Here is a 17,623-nt window from a genome sequence, read left to right on the forward strand (position 1 = left end):
AGGAGAAGGCTGCAGAAGCACATTTGGCAGGGTCAGTGACTGGGAAAGTGGGGCAGAGATTTCCAGGTGTGGCCCCTCAGCTGGGTGGGGCAGCCTCCTGCCAAAGACCCCCAGGCCTGTGGATGGGCTCTGGAGGCCCATGTACCTACTGCCCATGCCAAGGAAGACTGGGGCAGGTACAAGGACAACTTTGAGTCCTCTGAGGGAAGGGCACCTCTGAGCTGACAGCAGGAGATTGACGCAGGAGGAGTGTGTACCTGAGGGCAGAGCTGTTCCTTCTGTCCTGCCTGCACTGGAGCCACAGGTCAGGTGGACCTGAGTGTGGATGCTGGATACCACGCAGTGTGGGGAGGGGTGCTGGGGATGGAGCCGAGACATTGGGATCTAGCATGAGAGATCCACGACCCTGCTGCCCAACAGGGTCTGAGGACGAATAACACGCCAAGACTCTCAGAGTCCTTGATCTTCAGAGAGGAGGCTCTGCGGTCATCTTTGTGCCCTCCATGTTTTGCCATCAACATCTGGTCACCTACTTTTTAGGTTTCTCTTGACTCTCTTTTGCGCTTCTGTCAATCCTTCTCAAAAAGCAGGATAATTAATGCAGACAACTTATTTTTTATGTGTGTATTAAAGTCTTATAAGAAAGTTATTGTTTAAATGATAAACATAAAAGCCAAGGCAATGAACTCAGTAGGTGTATCCCCCCATTCCTCCTGTGATCCCCAAAGCCCCATGTGGCTGATCTCTGTCTTTGCGTTTTAGCACAGACCCTCCATGTGGACCCTACGCCCCACCTCCACACCTTCCCAGATCCTGTCTTTTGCCCTGGCGGCCTCCAACCCAGAGCACCTCAGAGCTGACCTGACCAGAACAGGGTTGGAGCCCCCTGTGGTAGGCAGCAGAATGTCAGCGTCCATAGGGCAGAGCCTTTACCTCTCTGTGGGCACCAGGGACACATCTCCTTAGGTCACCCCTGGCTGCCGGCTCTCTCCCTCACCCCCTTACCACACGGGGAGCTTGGTGAGAGCTCTTTGGCCTCCTGCTGCATGGTGAGGCCTCTCCCTGGCCTCCAAGCGAGGTCAGCGTCCTGCCTGCCCTGCCCCAGCCCGGGATCCTGGCCCATGACATGACCGACTATAATAGCCATGGATTAACATAGCAGGCATTGTCTTTCTCTGACTATAGGGTGGGTATTATGTGTTCATCAACAGTCCTAAAAATACCCAGTGAACAGGTGCAGCCCCTGTGGCCCCAGCCCTGTGGAGTCGCTGGACTTCTGGTTGGAGATAAAGAGTGGAGGGGTGGAGGAGAGAGGTGAACCAGTGTCACCTAGTTGTGTTACCTAGTCCCAGGCATGGGATGCCGGGTGCTCTTTGAAACCTGGGAAACCCAGATTCCAGAAAACTCACCTGGAGGGGTTTGCAGAGTGGCTGCAGATGATTGGACATCCCTGAGTGTCAAGTGGCCCTGTTGCCATGACCACTGGGCTCAGCCCCAGGAACACAAACCGGAGCAGCCTGACACCCCAGGGAGGCTCCCCCAGGGGCACCAGAGCCACAAACAATTCTCAAAAGTCAAGTCTTTGGCCCTCTGAGGTTTTGCAGCATGGACTGGGGCTTGGTTTCCACATTTCCTTGTAAGAGTGGTGGGGTCGGCCGGGTGGCTCCTTTGCCCCAAGCCCTGCTGGTTCCTGGGGACCTCCCAACACCCCTTGCTCTCCCTCATTCCCCTTCCCATTCCCTCTCTGTTCAGTCCCTACATCTGGCCCATCTGGTCTTCACCTTCTCCCTTTTCTCCAGGACGGTGACAATTTTACTTGGTGGCCTCTGTGGCACAGGATTTGGGCACACACACGTCTTCAAGCCTGTGTGCCCATCGTATGCATTGCAGGGTGCATCTGCCTGGTGAGGGGTTGCGGGGAGGGCTGGGGAGGGGCAGCAGGAGGGGCAGCGGTCTGTTCTATTTTTACTGGCCAGTTGCCGCCGGCCACAGCTTTCATAGCTTGCCCTGGGCTCTGCCCCCCACAGTCTGCAGTCCACTGTGAGGCTCTGACCAGCCCACTCCACGAGGACAGATCAAGGTAAGTGTCTTGCCTGGGGCTGCAGACTAGATCACAGCCAGGCAGAGAAGCCGGGGCTGTTGTCTAAGGAGGAAGGGAGCTCTTGGAAGAAGTCATTTCTTGTCTGTGTAACTGGCTTTGTTGGTCAAACCTTCCCCAAAGGCTCCCAGCCTTTTGTCACAAAGAGTGGCATCTGTCTTGCCAGACTGCTGTGGGACACAAAAGGTTTCCCTGGAGGCTGGGAGCCGGAACCAGAGCCAGACTTTTCCAGCAGGTTCCTCAAGAGCTCCACAGCAGAGCTGGGTGGACTGTGTTCCTGCAAGGTCTGGCCCTCTGCAGGGAGAGGGTCCCTAGGGGAAGGGGACCCTCTGGAGCTCAGAGAACCCAGGCAGAGAGGCTGCACTTGGGAGCTGAGGAAGACCTGCTGAGCAGTAACAGTGAACGATGCCTCAGCAGCAGGGAGTGGGTCGCTCTGGCTCGCAGGCTTTCTGGGACCTTAGAAGGACCAGAACCATACCTACCTAAGGGAACCATACCCGACTACGGAAACCGTCTTGCTTCTTTGTTCTTTGTCTGCGAGGAACACTCTCGGCTCCGTTCGCCCATTCCATCTATTCAGGACCCCAGCAGGTGAGGGTGACTGGCAACCCTCTTCACCACACACAGCTCTGAGGAGCGGAAGAGTTGTTGGGGGTCCTCTTGGGGTGAGGGAGATGGTGATAGCATTGGGGGTGGGCACATGTGCCTGTGACCATAAAAGCTAGGGCAATATCTACTTGGGCGCGGGAGTGGGGCTGTTGGTGGTCACTGGGGTGCATCTGCCTCAGGTTTTGGAGTCACCGTTCCAAAGTTGTTCTGAGGTCAGGTTTTCTTGCCGGAATCTTGAGGTGGCGGTGCGGTTCTTGGTGGACGACCCTCAGTGTAGACTTGGGAGTCTGACCTAGTTAACGGCCAGTCAAGGAGGAAGGGGATGCCCTAGGCTGGGGTTGGAATCAGAGGCCTCACTAGGTCTTTGTGTCCACAGCTATTTGGTGTGCAGAGAGGTCAGCTCTGTTCTCTACTCGCTCTCTTAATCTCTGTCTCTGTCTTGGGCGCACACACACACACACACACACACATAGGTACAATCACTTACACACTCACACTTACACATAGAGCCTTCATATCATAGTGCAGTTGATGGGCCTTTTCACCCATGGGGCCTCAGGGAGAGGCATAGCAAGCTCTGAGTCCCGCACCAGAGGGTCTTTGGTTTCTCCCTCCTACTGTGGCGTTTCTGATTATCTCCTGGCTTTCCACTTGTGGGGATGGAATCCCAGTTTTCCAAGCCTCTCATTTGCTATCTACATCCTGACTTCTTATCAGGTCCCTGTTTGTCTTCCGCAGGGCCTGTCAAGCAGTCCCGCCTGGTGGGTGTTAGAGCACAGGCTAAGGCCTTGTGCCTGACGTGGGACCCTTGGCCTGGCATTTGTCAGTGGGGCAGGCTGGGGGTGGGTCCTGGAGCTTGGCAGGAGACCTAGGCTGGCCTCAGCAGGTAGGCCCCACATTGGTGACAGTGGGCTCTCTGAGAAGGGTGACTGTGGCCAAACACCACCCAGGGCGAGACATATTCGGCAGGCAGACACCAGACCCGCTCAGTGCAGCCCGTGCCCTCTGGAGCCTGGCATTCCCCGTGCACACAGACTCCAGGGTGGGTCTGCCAGCTGATGCTTCCTTCTGGACTTCCTCAGGTCTTGAGAGGAGTGGGGCCCTCTGGATAAGCAGCTGCCTATAAAATCTAATTTCAGCCAAGCATCTCGGGAATTTATGGACTGTCTCCTCACTTCTCCCCCTGTGCCCCAGGGAGACAGCTGAGACTCTGGGGTTGCACTCCCCACCCCTCCGCCCCAGCCTCCCTGCCCCTGCAGAGGCAGGTCCAGAAGGCTCCTGGCAGGGTGGGAATCTCAGAAGAGCCGACCCAGACCTAGTCATGGAGGTCAGGGGGATGCTTCATGGGCATAAAGGGAAAGGAGAGAATCAGGGCAGAGGAAGGGGTGGCTTTGAAATGAAATTATTGGTAGCATTTTGCAAGTGTCTTTAGATTCTGCCGTCCCCTGCTCCAAACCAGGTTCTTGAACCAAGTCCAAACTCTGGGCCCTGGGCTCCCCGCCTGCCCGTCTCCGTACATATCGAACTCCCTCCCCTTTACTTCACAGTCCAGGGCAGGCTTCCTGTCCTACCTCATATCTGACCCCACCCCAGCAGTCCTTCTCCTTTCCTGAGCTTCGGCATAATCCCTTCCTCTACCTCCTCCGGGCTCTACATCCAAGCCCAGGCAAGACGGCTAATCAGGTTTGACTCTGAACATCTCCCTGTGCAGCCTCAAGGTGACCCCCTCATTCTGAGCTCCAGGAACCGCCTGGTCGGGGGCTCTGACCATGCTCCAGGGCCCAACAGGTTGTGTCTTATGGCTTGAACTTCTTTTGCTTCCAAGGAAGATCTGGTTTGAATGAAGTGTTGGAGAGCTAGATATTAAGTGGTAAACCACTTACCTAACCCCTAATTTTGCAAAAACTGGCCCAGAGTGGGTAAGGACAGTCTAGAGTCCACCACAAGGTTTGCCCTGCCTCCTGGTGTAACCTCCTTGTTTCAGGGCCTCCCTCTGCCCTATTTAGGGCTGTCAGGCACCTTGTTGTCTATTGAATGCTGCCCCCTGGCGTTGTGCCGCGTGGCGGCTACCGGCCTGTCCTTTTCCACCCTGCTTCATTCACCACCCTGCTCCTCCCCTCTCTGAGTCCTTGCCCGCAGGGTCAAATCTAAATAGAGCTTGGCTTTGAAGCCCTCGAGAGCGAGTCCCACCCTCGCTTTCCAACCTGTTTTCTGTGGACTCTGTTCCCTATGGGGATTGGCAGTTGTTTTTTCTAGACAGTGTCATAGGTAAGTATTTTAGGCTTTGTAAGGGTTTTTCCCAGGCATTCCTTGTTTTACCACTTTTAAGGCAAAAATGGTGTGGGGGACAGGCCGATTTGGCCTGGGGACTGTAGTTGGATGGTCCTGCCTGGCTGGAATCGCTCTGACTTCTTCCAACCCAAGTCTCCCAGGCTGGGCTGCTGACTCCAAGACCCAGCTGGCTGGGAGGGTGGGGACAGGAGCTACAAGATCCTCCTGATGATTCCTTTGTGCCCTCTAGGTGCTGCCCTGCTGCCACCATGCCGGAAGTGTAAGTCATCTCCCCATCCAGGTCTCCTGAAGTCTCTTGCCGCGGACTTCAGCCCCATTGTTGAGGACTCTCTGTTCAATCCCCTGGGCTGCTCCCAGGAGACCAGGTCCTAAAACAGGGATGGTCCTGAGTGCCTGGGTCAGCACCTCATGGTTCCCAGGTAGCCAAGTGTCCTCCCAGTCCTGGAAAGACCTTTGGCCTGTGCTCCAGAATTGTCTGTCTGCACTGACCTAACCAAATGCATGCTCCAGGCCATGATCTAACATCGGCCTGAGAGTTGAACGAAGCTTTGGAATTTACCCATGAGCCCAGGATGGAAGTTTTCATACCATGGTGGCCCCCTGTCAGGGCTTCCCTGGCCTCTCACGAATCCTCCCCACATTCCAATGAACAGTATCCCCAGTAAGAACATCCGGGAGCCCACAGGTGGGTGGGTTTGTATTTTATTCTGCTGGGACCCTCAAGCTAGTCCTGCTAGCTAATGCCCGATTTCTTTCTGGTACGTCGTTGTCACCTGCCCGCACCCCCCCCCCCCCAGCTGTCTGCACGTTCCGCTGCTGCATATATAATATACTTTGCTCATGTTTTCTGTGTTCTGCTCTTCCCCCATCCTTCCTGTGATGGATACCTGAAGTGAGGTAAGTGTCTCTCTGCTGGTTAACTCTTCAGACTTGTGAAGTGGGGTGGCATCTGAGGGGTGGAGAGAGATCTGGTCAAGGCTGAGGTGGGGTGAGGGGTGCCCAGTGGCTGAAGAAATTCCCAGGAGAATAAAAACCTTGGGTGAAGATTCTGGATGTGGGTCTTCCTGGGATCCAGGGAGTTCTTGCCTCAGTATGTAATGTCACTGGCGGGTATCCTACTGCTGGGACAGTATGCAGCAGGCCTGAGTGTGACTTTGTGCCCTCTTTGAGTGAAAGTTCTCTCTTACCCACTCTGAGAGTTTGTCTATCCCCTGGGAGGGGGGGTCTATCCTGTCCCTTGTAGAGCTTATCCTCTGCAAAGCCACGTTTGAAAGGTGAGGGTCATTTCACCCTTTCCCAGTGGCTGAACATGGAAAAAGGAATAAAGATGTGTCCTTGGATTCCTTCTCAGGTCTTTGGTAATCCTGACTCTGAATATTCTCTACAATCCAGATTTCTTTAGACACATACTATGTATGGATGGACTCCAGGGAAAGGGCTGTGGGTTGAGTGACAGGAAGGGCAGACAGCAGCAGCACTGATGGAGGGGACACTTGGCAGAGGTTCTCAGTGAGGATCGAATCTGTTATTTCTCAATAGTCATTTGAATTTCTAAGCTTTGCTCAGGTTCCTATTAGAGTCAGTCCCAGCAACTGATGGTCACATGTTGTGCCTGCCCATAAGCTCACCAAGTGTTGGGGAAACAAGATGGCGGCAGAACATTTGCCATGGGAACATCACAGTATGTGAACCACCGGCAGTAATGGTTAAAGTGATAGGCCATGCTTTTCAAAGTCACTTATCTGAAGTGTCACAAAGATTAGGCTTTTGGAGAGAAAAAGAGAAATCACTCGGAGCAGTCAGAGAGAAGTTGCACATTCCTGACCCGGAGTTCACCTTTCACCCCGGAACTGCCCGCTCAGGGCCTGGCCATTTCTCTTCCTGCACTACTGTAAGGAAACAGAACTTCGCCCTCACCTGCACACAGCATTAGGAGAAGGCAGCATGCCCACTGTGGCCCTGCCTGAAGGGCCCTTCTTGAAGCCCACAGTCCCGTTAGTTACAGGAAGGGTGGCCCTCTCACCTTCGCCACCCTGGAGGGACCACTGCCACAGGACTGGTATTTATTAGGATCTAGTAGAATATATTTATTTGGCAAGAATATGTCTAGTATTTTTTGATATGAAAAGAAAACAGTGTTTTTCTATCTTAGAAATATTTACATGGTGGTGTTAATATCTTTTAAAAATTTATCCAGGCATGGTGGTGCATACCTGTAATCCCAGCGACTTGGGAGGCTGAGACAGGAAGATGGCAAGTTGGAGGCCAGCCTCAGGAGTTTAGAAAGGCCCTCAGCAAATTAGCATGACCCTGTCTCAAAATTTTAAAAAATGGCTGGGGATATAGTTCAGGGGCAGAATGTCCCTAGCCAATTCTCAGTATTAAATAAATAAAAATAAATAAAATTAAAATTTAAAATTTTAATGTCTACATACATTTGCTTCATTTATTTGGTTGACACACAGCTTGTATCTCTGGCATGATGGATCATCAAGATATTGCTGCATTACTACCCAGATTGATAAAACATGCATCTCCTTAAGATTTGCAGAGGATTTGCATATCTGTATTCTCATTGTGTTGGGTAACTGTGAACTAGGTAAGGCAGATCTCAGCATCCTTAGTTCCAGATGAGAAGGTGCCCCACACAATCTCCTGTAAGATTCCATCAGTGGCAGGATGGGAAAGGAGGCCTTCAGTCCCTAGATCAAAGTAGCTGATGGCAACATTCTCTGAGTTTTAGGGGTTAAATCACAAAGGTGAGCTTTTAAGGGACCTAAGGTGAGCAGAGGATTCCGGGTAATGATGGTGAACATCAACTGGCGCTTGTCCTGACCTGGACACAAGTCCTGTTTTACAGTCTCTACCTCATCACCTGTCTCTTCTCTTTCTCATTCTCAGAGAAAATCCAAGATCACTGCTTCCCGCAAGCTCATGCTGAAGGTGAGGCTAGGTGTGACCTGGGGGACAACCAGAGGGGGACACAGGGCAGTAGTGCAGCTCTAAGGCATGTGGAGGGGCAAGAGAGGGGAAAAGGAAGGGAACCGGAGCAAGAGGACGAGAGGCAGAGGAAACCTGGCATTGCTAGAGCCAGGGCCAGGCACAGGTGCTCACAGGTGGCCATCTTGAACTCTGGATCCTGGTACCCACCTGGGTCCTGAGAGGAGGCCAGGAACAGCCTCAGTGTGGGAGGCAAAGGGGCTTGCTTTGTTTTGGTATGTTTGGAGCTCTGTGGGCCCGAGCAGACCAAAAGCGGGTAAGGAGACTGAGGGGAAAGTGAGCTCTGGGGTCGTGGGCACCAAGCGGGGTTGCTCAGTGATTCCTTCCACGTGGCCTGCTGTGAGGACCGTGCACGCCACACTGAACGGTGCTCTCAGAGCTGGCCCGGCCCGGGGCCGCCTGCCCCTCACTCCCTGACGCTAAGTGGGAAACACGAGGGCCTGGCCCCAGGCTCAGGGTTTGTTCTGTGCAGAGCCTCATGTTGGCCAAGGCCAAGGAATGCTGGGAGCAGGAACACGAGGAGCGCGAGGCGGAGAAGGTGCGCTACCTGGCCGAGCGCATCCCCACGCTGCAGACCCGAGGCCTGTCCCTCAGTGCCCTGCAGGTGAGCCGAGCAGGCTGATGCTGGGTGGGGGCTCCACACAGGCAGGACCCGGTGGGAAGAGCCTGAACTGAGAAGGGCTCACAGCTCGGCACCTTTCAAGGCGCTCTGTCCTATGTGGCCTTAGTTAACCTTCCCAGCTTCCCAGAAAGTGGCGATGTTCCATCTCATTAGACATTTTATTTATTTGAGACAAGCTTTCACTACGTTGCCAGGCTTGCCTCAAATTTGTGATCCTCCTGCTTCAGCCTCCTGAGTACCTGGGATTACAGATGTGAACCATCACATCTGGCCCAATCCCATTTTATAGGAGGGGGAAGGGAGAATCAAAAGGGAGAAGGGGCTTGCTGGGGCCGGGGCTGATCCCTGGCTTCACAGGAGGACTTGAAAAGGTCAATTTCTCCAAAGACTTGTCCCTCTTTCCCCTAGCAATAGGTTTTTAATTTTTTGTTTTTAAAAGTTCGTTCGTTCGTTCGTTCGTTTGTTCGTTCGTTCGTTCGTTCGTTCGTTCGTTCGTTCGTTCGTTCCTTCCTTCCTTCCTTCCTTCCTTCCTTCCTTCCTTCCCTGAGAATCGAATCCAGATCCTTGCATGTGCTGGGCAAGTGCTCTACCACTGAGTTCCATGCCCAACCCTTTTTATTGTATTTTGAGACAAGGTGTCACTAAGCTGCTGAGGCCGGCCTCAAACTTGTGATCCTCCTGTCTCAGCCTCCCAAATAGCTGAAATCCCATGTGCCTGTACACTCAACTTTTAATGTTTTCAAAACATTGGTAATTGTTTAAATACCAGTGATTGCAGAGAAAAGATACTGAAAAGAAATACAGGTTACAAATAGGTCATCTCCAGGTCCTGGCAATCACTAGTTATTTTCATTCGATTATTTTTGTTTCATACCTAGTTTTCAAATTTTCTTCTATTAGCTTATATTACTTTTATCACAAGGAAACTATTTTTTAAAGAAAACAAGAACATACAGACAGGAGAACAAAGGATTTACCTTTCAGCTGTCACCCTCAGAGTGAGCCTCGGAGTGAAGGCGTTAGCTTCCCTCCAGATCCCAGGACTTGTGAAGGGGTCCGGGAGAGGCCAAGGGTGCTGGAGGCTGCCCCTCCTCACGCCTGCCCCGTCCATGGGCTTCCCTTAGGACCTGTGCCGGGAGCTGCATGCCAAGGTGGAGGTGGTGGACGAGGAGCGATACGACATTGAAGCCAAGTGCCTGCACAACACTAGGGAGGTGAGCCCAAGGGAGGTGGGGGTGTGACTGGGGTGGGGACAGCGGGGGATGTCTGGTGAGGAGGGTGGGCGGCCACATGGTCCCCTTCCTTCTGTGGGGCTCAGGAGGTGGCCACTCTGCAGCAAGCGTTGGGTCCCCCATCCTGGCCTTGCAGAGCTGGAGATGGGCAGGAAGGATAATTTCACATATACACTTCCTCCCACCTACTGCGTGGGCTCCTCAGAAGCTGCCCCTTTGTTCACCCACACAGGTAATCAGATGCCTTGTAATGACAGCTTACCTCTGTGAAGGGCTTTCATGAACTTCAGGTCTTTTGATCCTCCCTAGGGGCCTGTGGGTGAAGTGGGGCTATTATTCATACCTTACAGATGAAGACACTGAGGTTCAGAGAGGCTAGGACAGGGCCCTGGTCACACAGTGGTGGACCTGGAGCCTGTGCTGGGCTTCGACTCCCTCTCTGTGCTCCTTCCACGGGGTGGGGTGTGGGACCACCCAGACTCTGCTCCGGTGGGATGGAAAGGGTGGGCGGGCAGGGCTGCTGTGGCTGGAGTGGATGCTTCGGAGTATTTGCCCCGGCAGCGAGGCGGGAGTGTGGGAGCTCAGACCACCTCTTGTGCCCACCAAGATGGTGATCTGTGGGACACTAAGCTCCCCAAAATACCCCCAGAGACCACGCCCTGGGAATTCCTCCCAGGGCCTAGGACTGGCGGGAGTGGGGGCTGGGGTTCTACCTGCTGGACCAAGGGGCCGAGCTGCTATGAAGGGACCAGTTAGCAGGAATGGGGCCCGGGACAGGAGGAAGCTGCTCCACGCTCCAGAGAGGGCTTCCAAACTAGGAGCACGGGCTCGGTGGACGGCCCAAGGCTACGGCGAAGGGCGGTCAGGACTCCGCGCAACTGTTCCTTCATGTATGGACGTGGTGTGTCGGTGATCTATGAAGGGATGGTGTTTCCGAGTGTTCCAGAGGTCGGGCCTTGTGGCTGCGGAGTTTGGGCGGTGGCTCTGGCCGGAACCCTAGCAGTGTGAGGTCCTTTGGAAAGGAGCCCCTGGCCAGCTACCCTCCAGCAAGCCTGGCCCCTCCTCACCTGCAGATTAAGGACTTGAAGTTGAAGGTGCTGGACCTCCGTGGGAAGTTCAAGCGCCCACCCCTGCGCAGGGTCCGCGTCTCGGCTGATGCTATGCTCCGGGCTCTGCTGGGCTCAAAGCACAAGGTGTCCATGGACCTGCGGGCCAACCTCAAGTCTGTGAAGAAGGAAGACACAGAGAAGGTGAGGGCCCCTCTTCTCAGAGCCTCCGCCACCTGCCCCACTAGCCTTCATCTTTTGGGCCAGGAGCCCCCATTGGATGCCAGTCAGAACATTCTAGAACACACTAGGAGACCAGTGTCAGAAGAAAGAGGACTTGCTTCCACCCCTCAGGCTGCTTCTAGTCTGAGGAGGAGACTGGAACACAAAGAAAAGCAGATTGAGGGATGAATTGAAAGTCCTGCGTTGAAAGAGTGAAAAGAATGTGCAGACAGCTTGGTGGGGAGACCACTGCCCCTGTCACCACAGGGGACGGAGACAGCACCATGGCCAGTGGGACACATGAGCATAGGAATTAGAGAACTGAGTTCAGCTGCTTGCTCAGCAACAAATCACTCACAGTTGGCTGATCTCACAGTATCTGTGCCCAGAACCAATGCACCCTGTAGGGGACAGTGGATAGGAACCGAGTCCTGGGTCTGGCAGCTTCATGGAGAGGACACATGGGCCAGGGAGTATGCTGGTGGAGCGGAACAGGAGTTGAAGTAGTCAGGGCAGGCTTCTTGGAGGAGGTGGCCTTAGCAGGAGGGCACAGGCAGAAGGGCGGTGTGGGGCTCAGAGCTGAGGTTGGCCTGTGGTGCATTGTCACCCAGCCACACCATCGCCCAGAACGCCCCATGTGCACACCTCCTTCCTGCGGTGCTTCAGCTTGACCCCCCGCCCTGTCTGGCTGGACCTTTGCTCCTTGTCTACAGGGCAGTGGTATTGGTATTTCTCGACTTTCTGCCATCCACTTTCTCTTGAGCTCGGGTGGGCCGGGCTGTCCCTGTAGCCAAATGAGCTTCTGATGTGTGCATGGTCTGCCCACAGGAACGGCCCGTGGAGGTGGGCGACTGGAGGAAGAATGTGGAGGCCATGTCTGGCATGGAAGGCCGGAAGAAGATGTTCGATGCTGCCAAGTCTCCAACCTCCCAGTAGAGGTACCTAGAGAGGGGTGCCTTTCTTCTCTGGACCCCAGAGTCTGCAGGGTGACTGGAGACTGCAGGGTGGGCCCGGGAGGTGGGGTGGAGTATGTGCAGGGAGAGCAGCAGAGTGAGGCTCAGCTCCCGCGCTCTGGCATGCTTCTGCTCGGGGCCTGTTTTGTTCCCTGCTGTACACAATTGGGGGTTGTGTCAGATCGATGGTGTTGGGGTCAGCAGCATCCATATCACAACTGATAGGGCCCCACCCCAGACCCACTGAACTGGAGATTGTGGGGCAGGGCTGCCCTCTACCTGATCCTGAGGCTCGCAAGAGTTTGAGAACCCTGGATTAGATGACCCTTGAGCCCCTCTCTGTAGCTCCGGCTTTCTGAAAATCTAAGCTCTCTTAAACGCCTCCTGGGTACAACCTTCCCCTGTGTACCCTGTACAGTACCCAGTACTCAGTCCCTGCTCCCTGGGAGGTGCCATTTGGAGAAGGTAAGACCTCCCATTCTACAATGAAAGAGCTGGAGACACTGGGCAAAGCAGTCGCATTAGGCCACACGAGACCTCATGTGGGATGGCCGCGAGCAGGGCAGGGGGCCGCAGACAGCACGGGTTAGAGAAGGGCCTCTGGACAGAGGGGGTCTCTGAATGACAGGAGAGTGTGTGAATGAAGGGGAAGGGCACGGTGGAAGGTCTGGGGGTGCGATAAAAGCAGAGAAATGGGAATTAGCCAGTCATAGAGGAGGATGGCAAGACCAGACAAGAGCCAGGGAGCCTGGGAGCAGCCTAGAAAGAAAGAATTTGGGTTCCAGGCTTAGAAGCTAAGGCTTCACAGAAGACACTATGGAGGGTGAGTCAGTCCAGGATGCGCTAGAGAGAAGCAGTCCAGGGTTGCCTGTGCTGTGGGTGAATCAGGATTCTTAAAGAGCACATGTCACTGGAAACTAATGGCTTCTGTCTCTGTCCCCACAGGCGGGCTTGCTATGCTGCTCTCCGTGCTCCTGCTTCAGGCTCCTTCCTTCAAGCACACTCACCTATCTCTCCACCCCACATCTGTCTGGAGCATCTCTCCTGACCCCTCCTGCACGCTCTCCCCTCCAGTCTGCATGCTCTGCTCAGACCAGGACGCAGAACACACAGTGGGAGAGGAGAGAGAGCCAGCCAGCCTCTCCCTGTGAGGCCCACCTGGGTGCAGGGCTGAAGACAGCAGGGACAGCCCCTTCCCTGCATCCTGTGCAGCTCCCCTCCACTGCTGCTCTGATGTGGCATGTCCATGAGCATCACAGCCTCTCCATTAAAAATCTGGTTTCCTGGTCTTTTCTGTAGCTCTGATCACTATCAGGTGTTCAGAAGAAAGGGCAGATGGGGAGTTTGCGAATAGAAGGCTGGACTGGGCTTCAGGAACCATCTATAGTCAGGAGCTCTGAATCAAAATTGGTGGCTGCCTATTAAAGTCATCCTGGGTCCCCTTCCACCCAGTCCTGGTGACATCATACTCTCACTACCCAGGATGCTCCACTCACCAAAACCCTGACCTCTGAGAACAGACCTGGCCCTATCTGAGACTCCAGTCATCAAGAGAGGCATCTCCATTCAGATTCCTGCCCTGCCTGATTTCACATCCTCCTGCCTTGGCAAACCCTGGTCACTGTGGTGCCAGATTTGCCCTCTAGCCCTGCTAGGAGGGTTGCCTTGCAGTTCCAAGACCAACCACTAGGCGACTCCCTCCCTCGTCTCCGTGCTCCAGGCACTCCTCATCCTCCCCACTGCGGCTCTCTCCACCCTCACGATTATTTCCCCTCACGTTTCTGCACCAGTCAGACACCTCAGGACGGATTCTTTCCACAAAGTGCTGATCTGTCCTCTGAGTCAGGTTCTTTCTTCTAACATCTGGATGCAAAGCCTCTGAGGGGTATGGGGAGTGGGGCAGTCCCCCTCATCCCCAAACACCGAGGAAAGTGGCTCCTAAGGAGCAGAGACCAAAGTTGAGGGCCAGAGTGCAGCTTGGCTTTTCAGGGCTGTGTCATGGTGGCGCCTGGCTAAGCTTACACAGAACGGCTAGTCCTGGGGCCCTTGGGCGCTTTGACTGCCCCAGCACTGGTCCAAGAAGAAGCCTAGTTGTCGGTACAGCCCTCCTTTCACCCACCCCTTTTGATGCCCTGGCCTACCCTCTGATCCCAGCATATCATCTGCCATGAATGCCAGCGGCTGGTGCAAAGGGCAGTGCTGGTGACCCTGGGGCATGGTGTGGCACTCAGACAGGCTCAGCCTGCCCTCCCCCTCCAGGATGGCTGCAGTGGGGACCAGCAACTTGGGATGCAACAGGGGAGAAAGCACTTCGTGTAGGGCTCTTGCTACAAACGGGTCAGCGGGCAGAGAGGCAGACGTGTGCGGAGAACACTTTCCACCATACACACAAGCCCTCAGGCACAGACACACCCAGTCACACACAGCAGCTGAAGAACCTGACAGGGCTGGTCTGCAGCACAGAGCATGGGATTAGGCTTCGTGCCTGGGCAGCCTCAGAAACCCACCCTTCCCTGCCTCACGGGGCTGCCTCCCAGCTGGCCCCGCTCCAAAGCATGTCTCTCTTTTGCTTCTTCCCAGCCCTTCCACAGAGCCTGACCCTCAAATTTAGAGCAGAATCTCAGTCTGCCAGTTGACAATTAACCTGGGACCCAGACACATTGGGGTCTCCAACCTGACCTGTAGAGAAGGAAGAATAGCCCAGGGCCTGACTCAAAGCAAACTCTGGGATCCAGGTGTGGTGGCACATTCCTGAAATACCGGGGACTTGGGAGGCTAAGGCAGGAGGATTGTAAGTTAGAGGCCAGCCTGGGCAACTTAATGAGATTCTGTCTCAAAAAAAAAAAAAAAAAAAAAAAAAAAAAATATATATATATATATATATATATATATAAAGGGCTCAGTGTTGGGGCACCCCTGGGTTCAATTCCCAGTACAAAATAAATAAATAAATAGAAAGAAAGAAAAGAAAATATTGGGGGAACAGAGGCCCCTGGGAGGAGGGTGTGGGGCTTTCAACACCAAGTCTATGGCCTTCTGGGAAAGGACAGAGGGGACTCTTGGAAATTATTAGGTCCTTCCTTCTGCTTCCAGATAGGACCAGACCTAACTCATCCTCTTGAGAGTAGATAAGAGCAAAGGTGGCCTTGATTTCTGCAAGGGAAGATTGACAGCCTGAGCAGACATGGGGAGTGAGGGAGTCTGCTGCTGGCCCCACAGCCGTGACCATGAACAGGGCCTAGTGTGGAGGCACAGTCACTGGAGAGCCCTGACCCTGATCCAGTTTCCCTCCCCAGGGAGAACCCTCACCACCCTGCCTGGCCGCAGGGGAGCAGGGCGGGGCAAGACCTCCGACCGACTGGCAGCCACAGTCCATTACTATGATCAGGCACTGTGGTCACTAACCTTCCCAAAACCCCATAAGAAAACACTATTGCCATCCCCTTTCTGTAGAAGGGGACACTGAGGCATCGGAAGGATAATGAGTCTCGTGGTCATATGGCAAATGGTGGGGCTGGGATTTAACCCAAAAATTCTCTCAGAGTCTATACTCTATTCACTACCTTAATAATACTATTTCAATAAGAAGAAAGATACTATGTGGAATGCCTTACTGGAATCCTATCACTACATTCTCAGGAAGCCTAAAAAGTAGGTACCATTATCTCACATTTCCAGGGGAAGAAATGGAGTCTCAGAGGGTTTACAAGCTCTCTCTAAGTTATAGGGTTTGACAATTGCAGACTGCAGATTGGAAACCAGGCCCCAATACAGCTGAAATACCCAGTGTCCAAGAAGAGACAGCTGGGGACAGGGCCCTGCATAGGAACTGGGGAGTTCCCACATCCCCATCAAGGGGGAAACATTCAAGCAAGATGAAGGGACACCCAAATGGGCAAAGGTTAGGTCTCTCCCAACAGTAGGGCACAGGCCGGGGTGGAGGCCTTGACGGATGTTTCTTAAGAACTGATGAACAACAGCTGGGTGGGCATCCCTTTACCCACATCTGGAGATGGGCCTGGTGCTCCTCCCTCCTTATTAGGAATGACCAGGGCCAGATGCTATCTGCTGCTGTCCCTCCTGTCCTGGAGTGGCAGGAGGCCAGCTGTCAGGAGGCCAGATACGGGTCCCCTTTCCCTAGAGGTGCTCCACCCCCATGGGGCCCAGAACCTGAGCCCAGCTGTGTGTCTGGAGTCCCAAGGGGCACTCAGGGTAGGGCCCGTGTGCTCAGGCCTGCCAGGGCTAAAGTGCCCTGTGGCAGGAGGAGGCAAGTTAAACATTAGCCACAATGGCCCCCCACGAAGTGAGTCACACTCCCCACTGGGCTCTGGGCTGGACAGCCAGGGGGGCAGTTTCGTTCCAGGTGGGTGACCAAGCTGCTGAAGCCCGGGACAGACTGCTGGGACCAGTGCAGATGGCCACTTCCTCTCCTGACCCCATCAGGGCTCTCTCTTTTCTCAAAATTCCCCAGTACTTGCCAGTATTGTGGGCAGGCAGAGTCTCTCCTTCCAGAACACACACCTAAGCAGGCCTGTGGGTCTCCTGAGGCCAAGGCTGAGCAGGGTGGGCCTTCATAACCCTGTGGCACCAACATAAAGCTTGCAGTTGTCTGTACCTGGAGAGGGAAAGTGTTCCTCAAGGTCACAGAAGTACAGGGCTAGGACAGGGGTCCCCAGACTCCCAGTCTACTTCCAGTCCATCCCAGAAAGCTGGAGGTGGGCAAACTCTGGTCTTCCAGACTGAGGCCAAGGTCTGGGGATCTGCATGCAGCCTCCCCACCTCTGGGTCCCACTCCGCACCCTGTCTGGCTCCACTGCCAAGTGGCCATGCTTACTGGCAGGCCCAGGCTAGGGGGAGCCTGGTCCTCTGCTCAGGCTTCAGGATTAGGAGAGGAATGGCCTCCTCTGGGTGCCCTGGCAGGTGCCTCTAGGGAAGGGGAGTGTGATCAACTGTGCCTATTCAGTGACAGGTGAACTGGTGTGTGGGCATGCGTAAGGAGCTGGCCGGCTGGCATGACAGTGGGATGGACACCTGTGTGACCTGGTACTAGTGCTTCCCTGAGGGGCTCTTTGTGGTCCAAGTCTCAACTGCTTGGCCCCACAGTGAGGAAAGTAGGGGCACAGATGCTGTGAGGTTTTCATAGAGCTAAATGTTTTCTGTGGAAAGGACTCTCCTTCATTCTAAAGCAGGCATGCCCCATTTTATTATTTTAATATTAAAATAGACTTTCGGGGTGAGAGGACAGGTGGTGGTAACTTGTTTTCTGGTTTATTCAAAAAATAAAATGGTAGAGACCCTATTTTGATATTCATATTTTAAAAAATATTATGGGTTTGTAAACACTAAAACCTAGGGGGCGACTGTTTGGATCTTTGGGGGTGTGGGTCTTATACCTCACTTTCTCTTCTCTTCCCAAAGAGTGCCACAGGCATGGTAGTTGCTGGGGGAGGCAGGGGGTGCTAGAATGAGAACAGAACTGAAATGTCAAGGCATGACGTCCAAGTCAACTGGCCAGGGCTGGGGATCCCCCAGATTTCCACTCTGCCCTG

General features: G+C 54.0%; 1 protein-coding gene across 1 annotated transcript; it reads left to right on the forward strand.

Annotated features, from left to right (window-relative positions):
• Positions 1-7,786: 7,786 nt before the first annotated feature.
• Positions 7,787-13,372, forward strand: TNNI1 (troponin I1, slow skeletal type). Its single transcript, XM_079106033.1, is given in 7 exon segments — positions 7,787-7,831; positions 7,835-7,942; positions 8,472-8,603; positions 9,746-9,835; positions 10,927-11,103; positions 11,950-12,059; positions 13,020-13,372. Coding segments are annotated over 6 exon segments (645 nt in total). The 5' UTR covers positions 7,787-7,801; the 3' UTR covers positions 12,058-12,059; positions 13,020-13,372.
• The last annotated feature ends 4,251 nt before the right edge of the window (positions 13,373-17,623 follow it).

The sequence above is a fragment of the Sciurus vulgaris genome (assembly GCF_902686455.1).
Source record: "Sciurus vulgaris genome assembly, chromosome: 12".
NCBI lineage: Eukaryota > Metazoa > Chordata > Mammalia > Rodentia > Sciuridae > Sciurus > Sciurus vulgaris.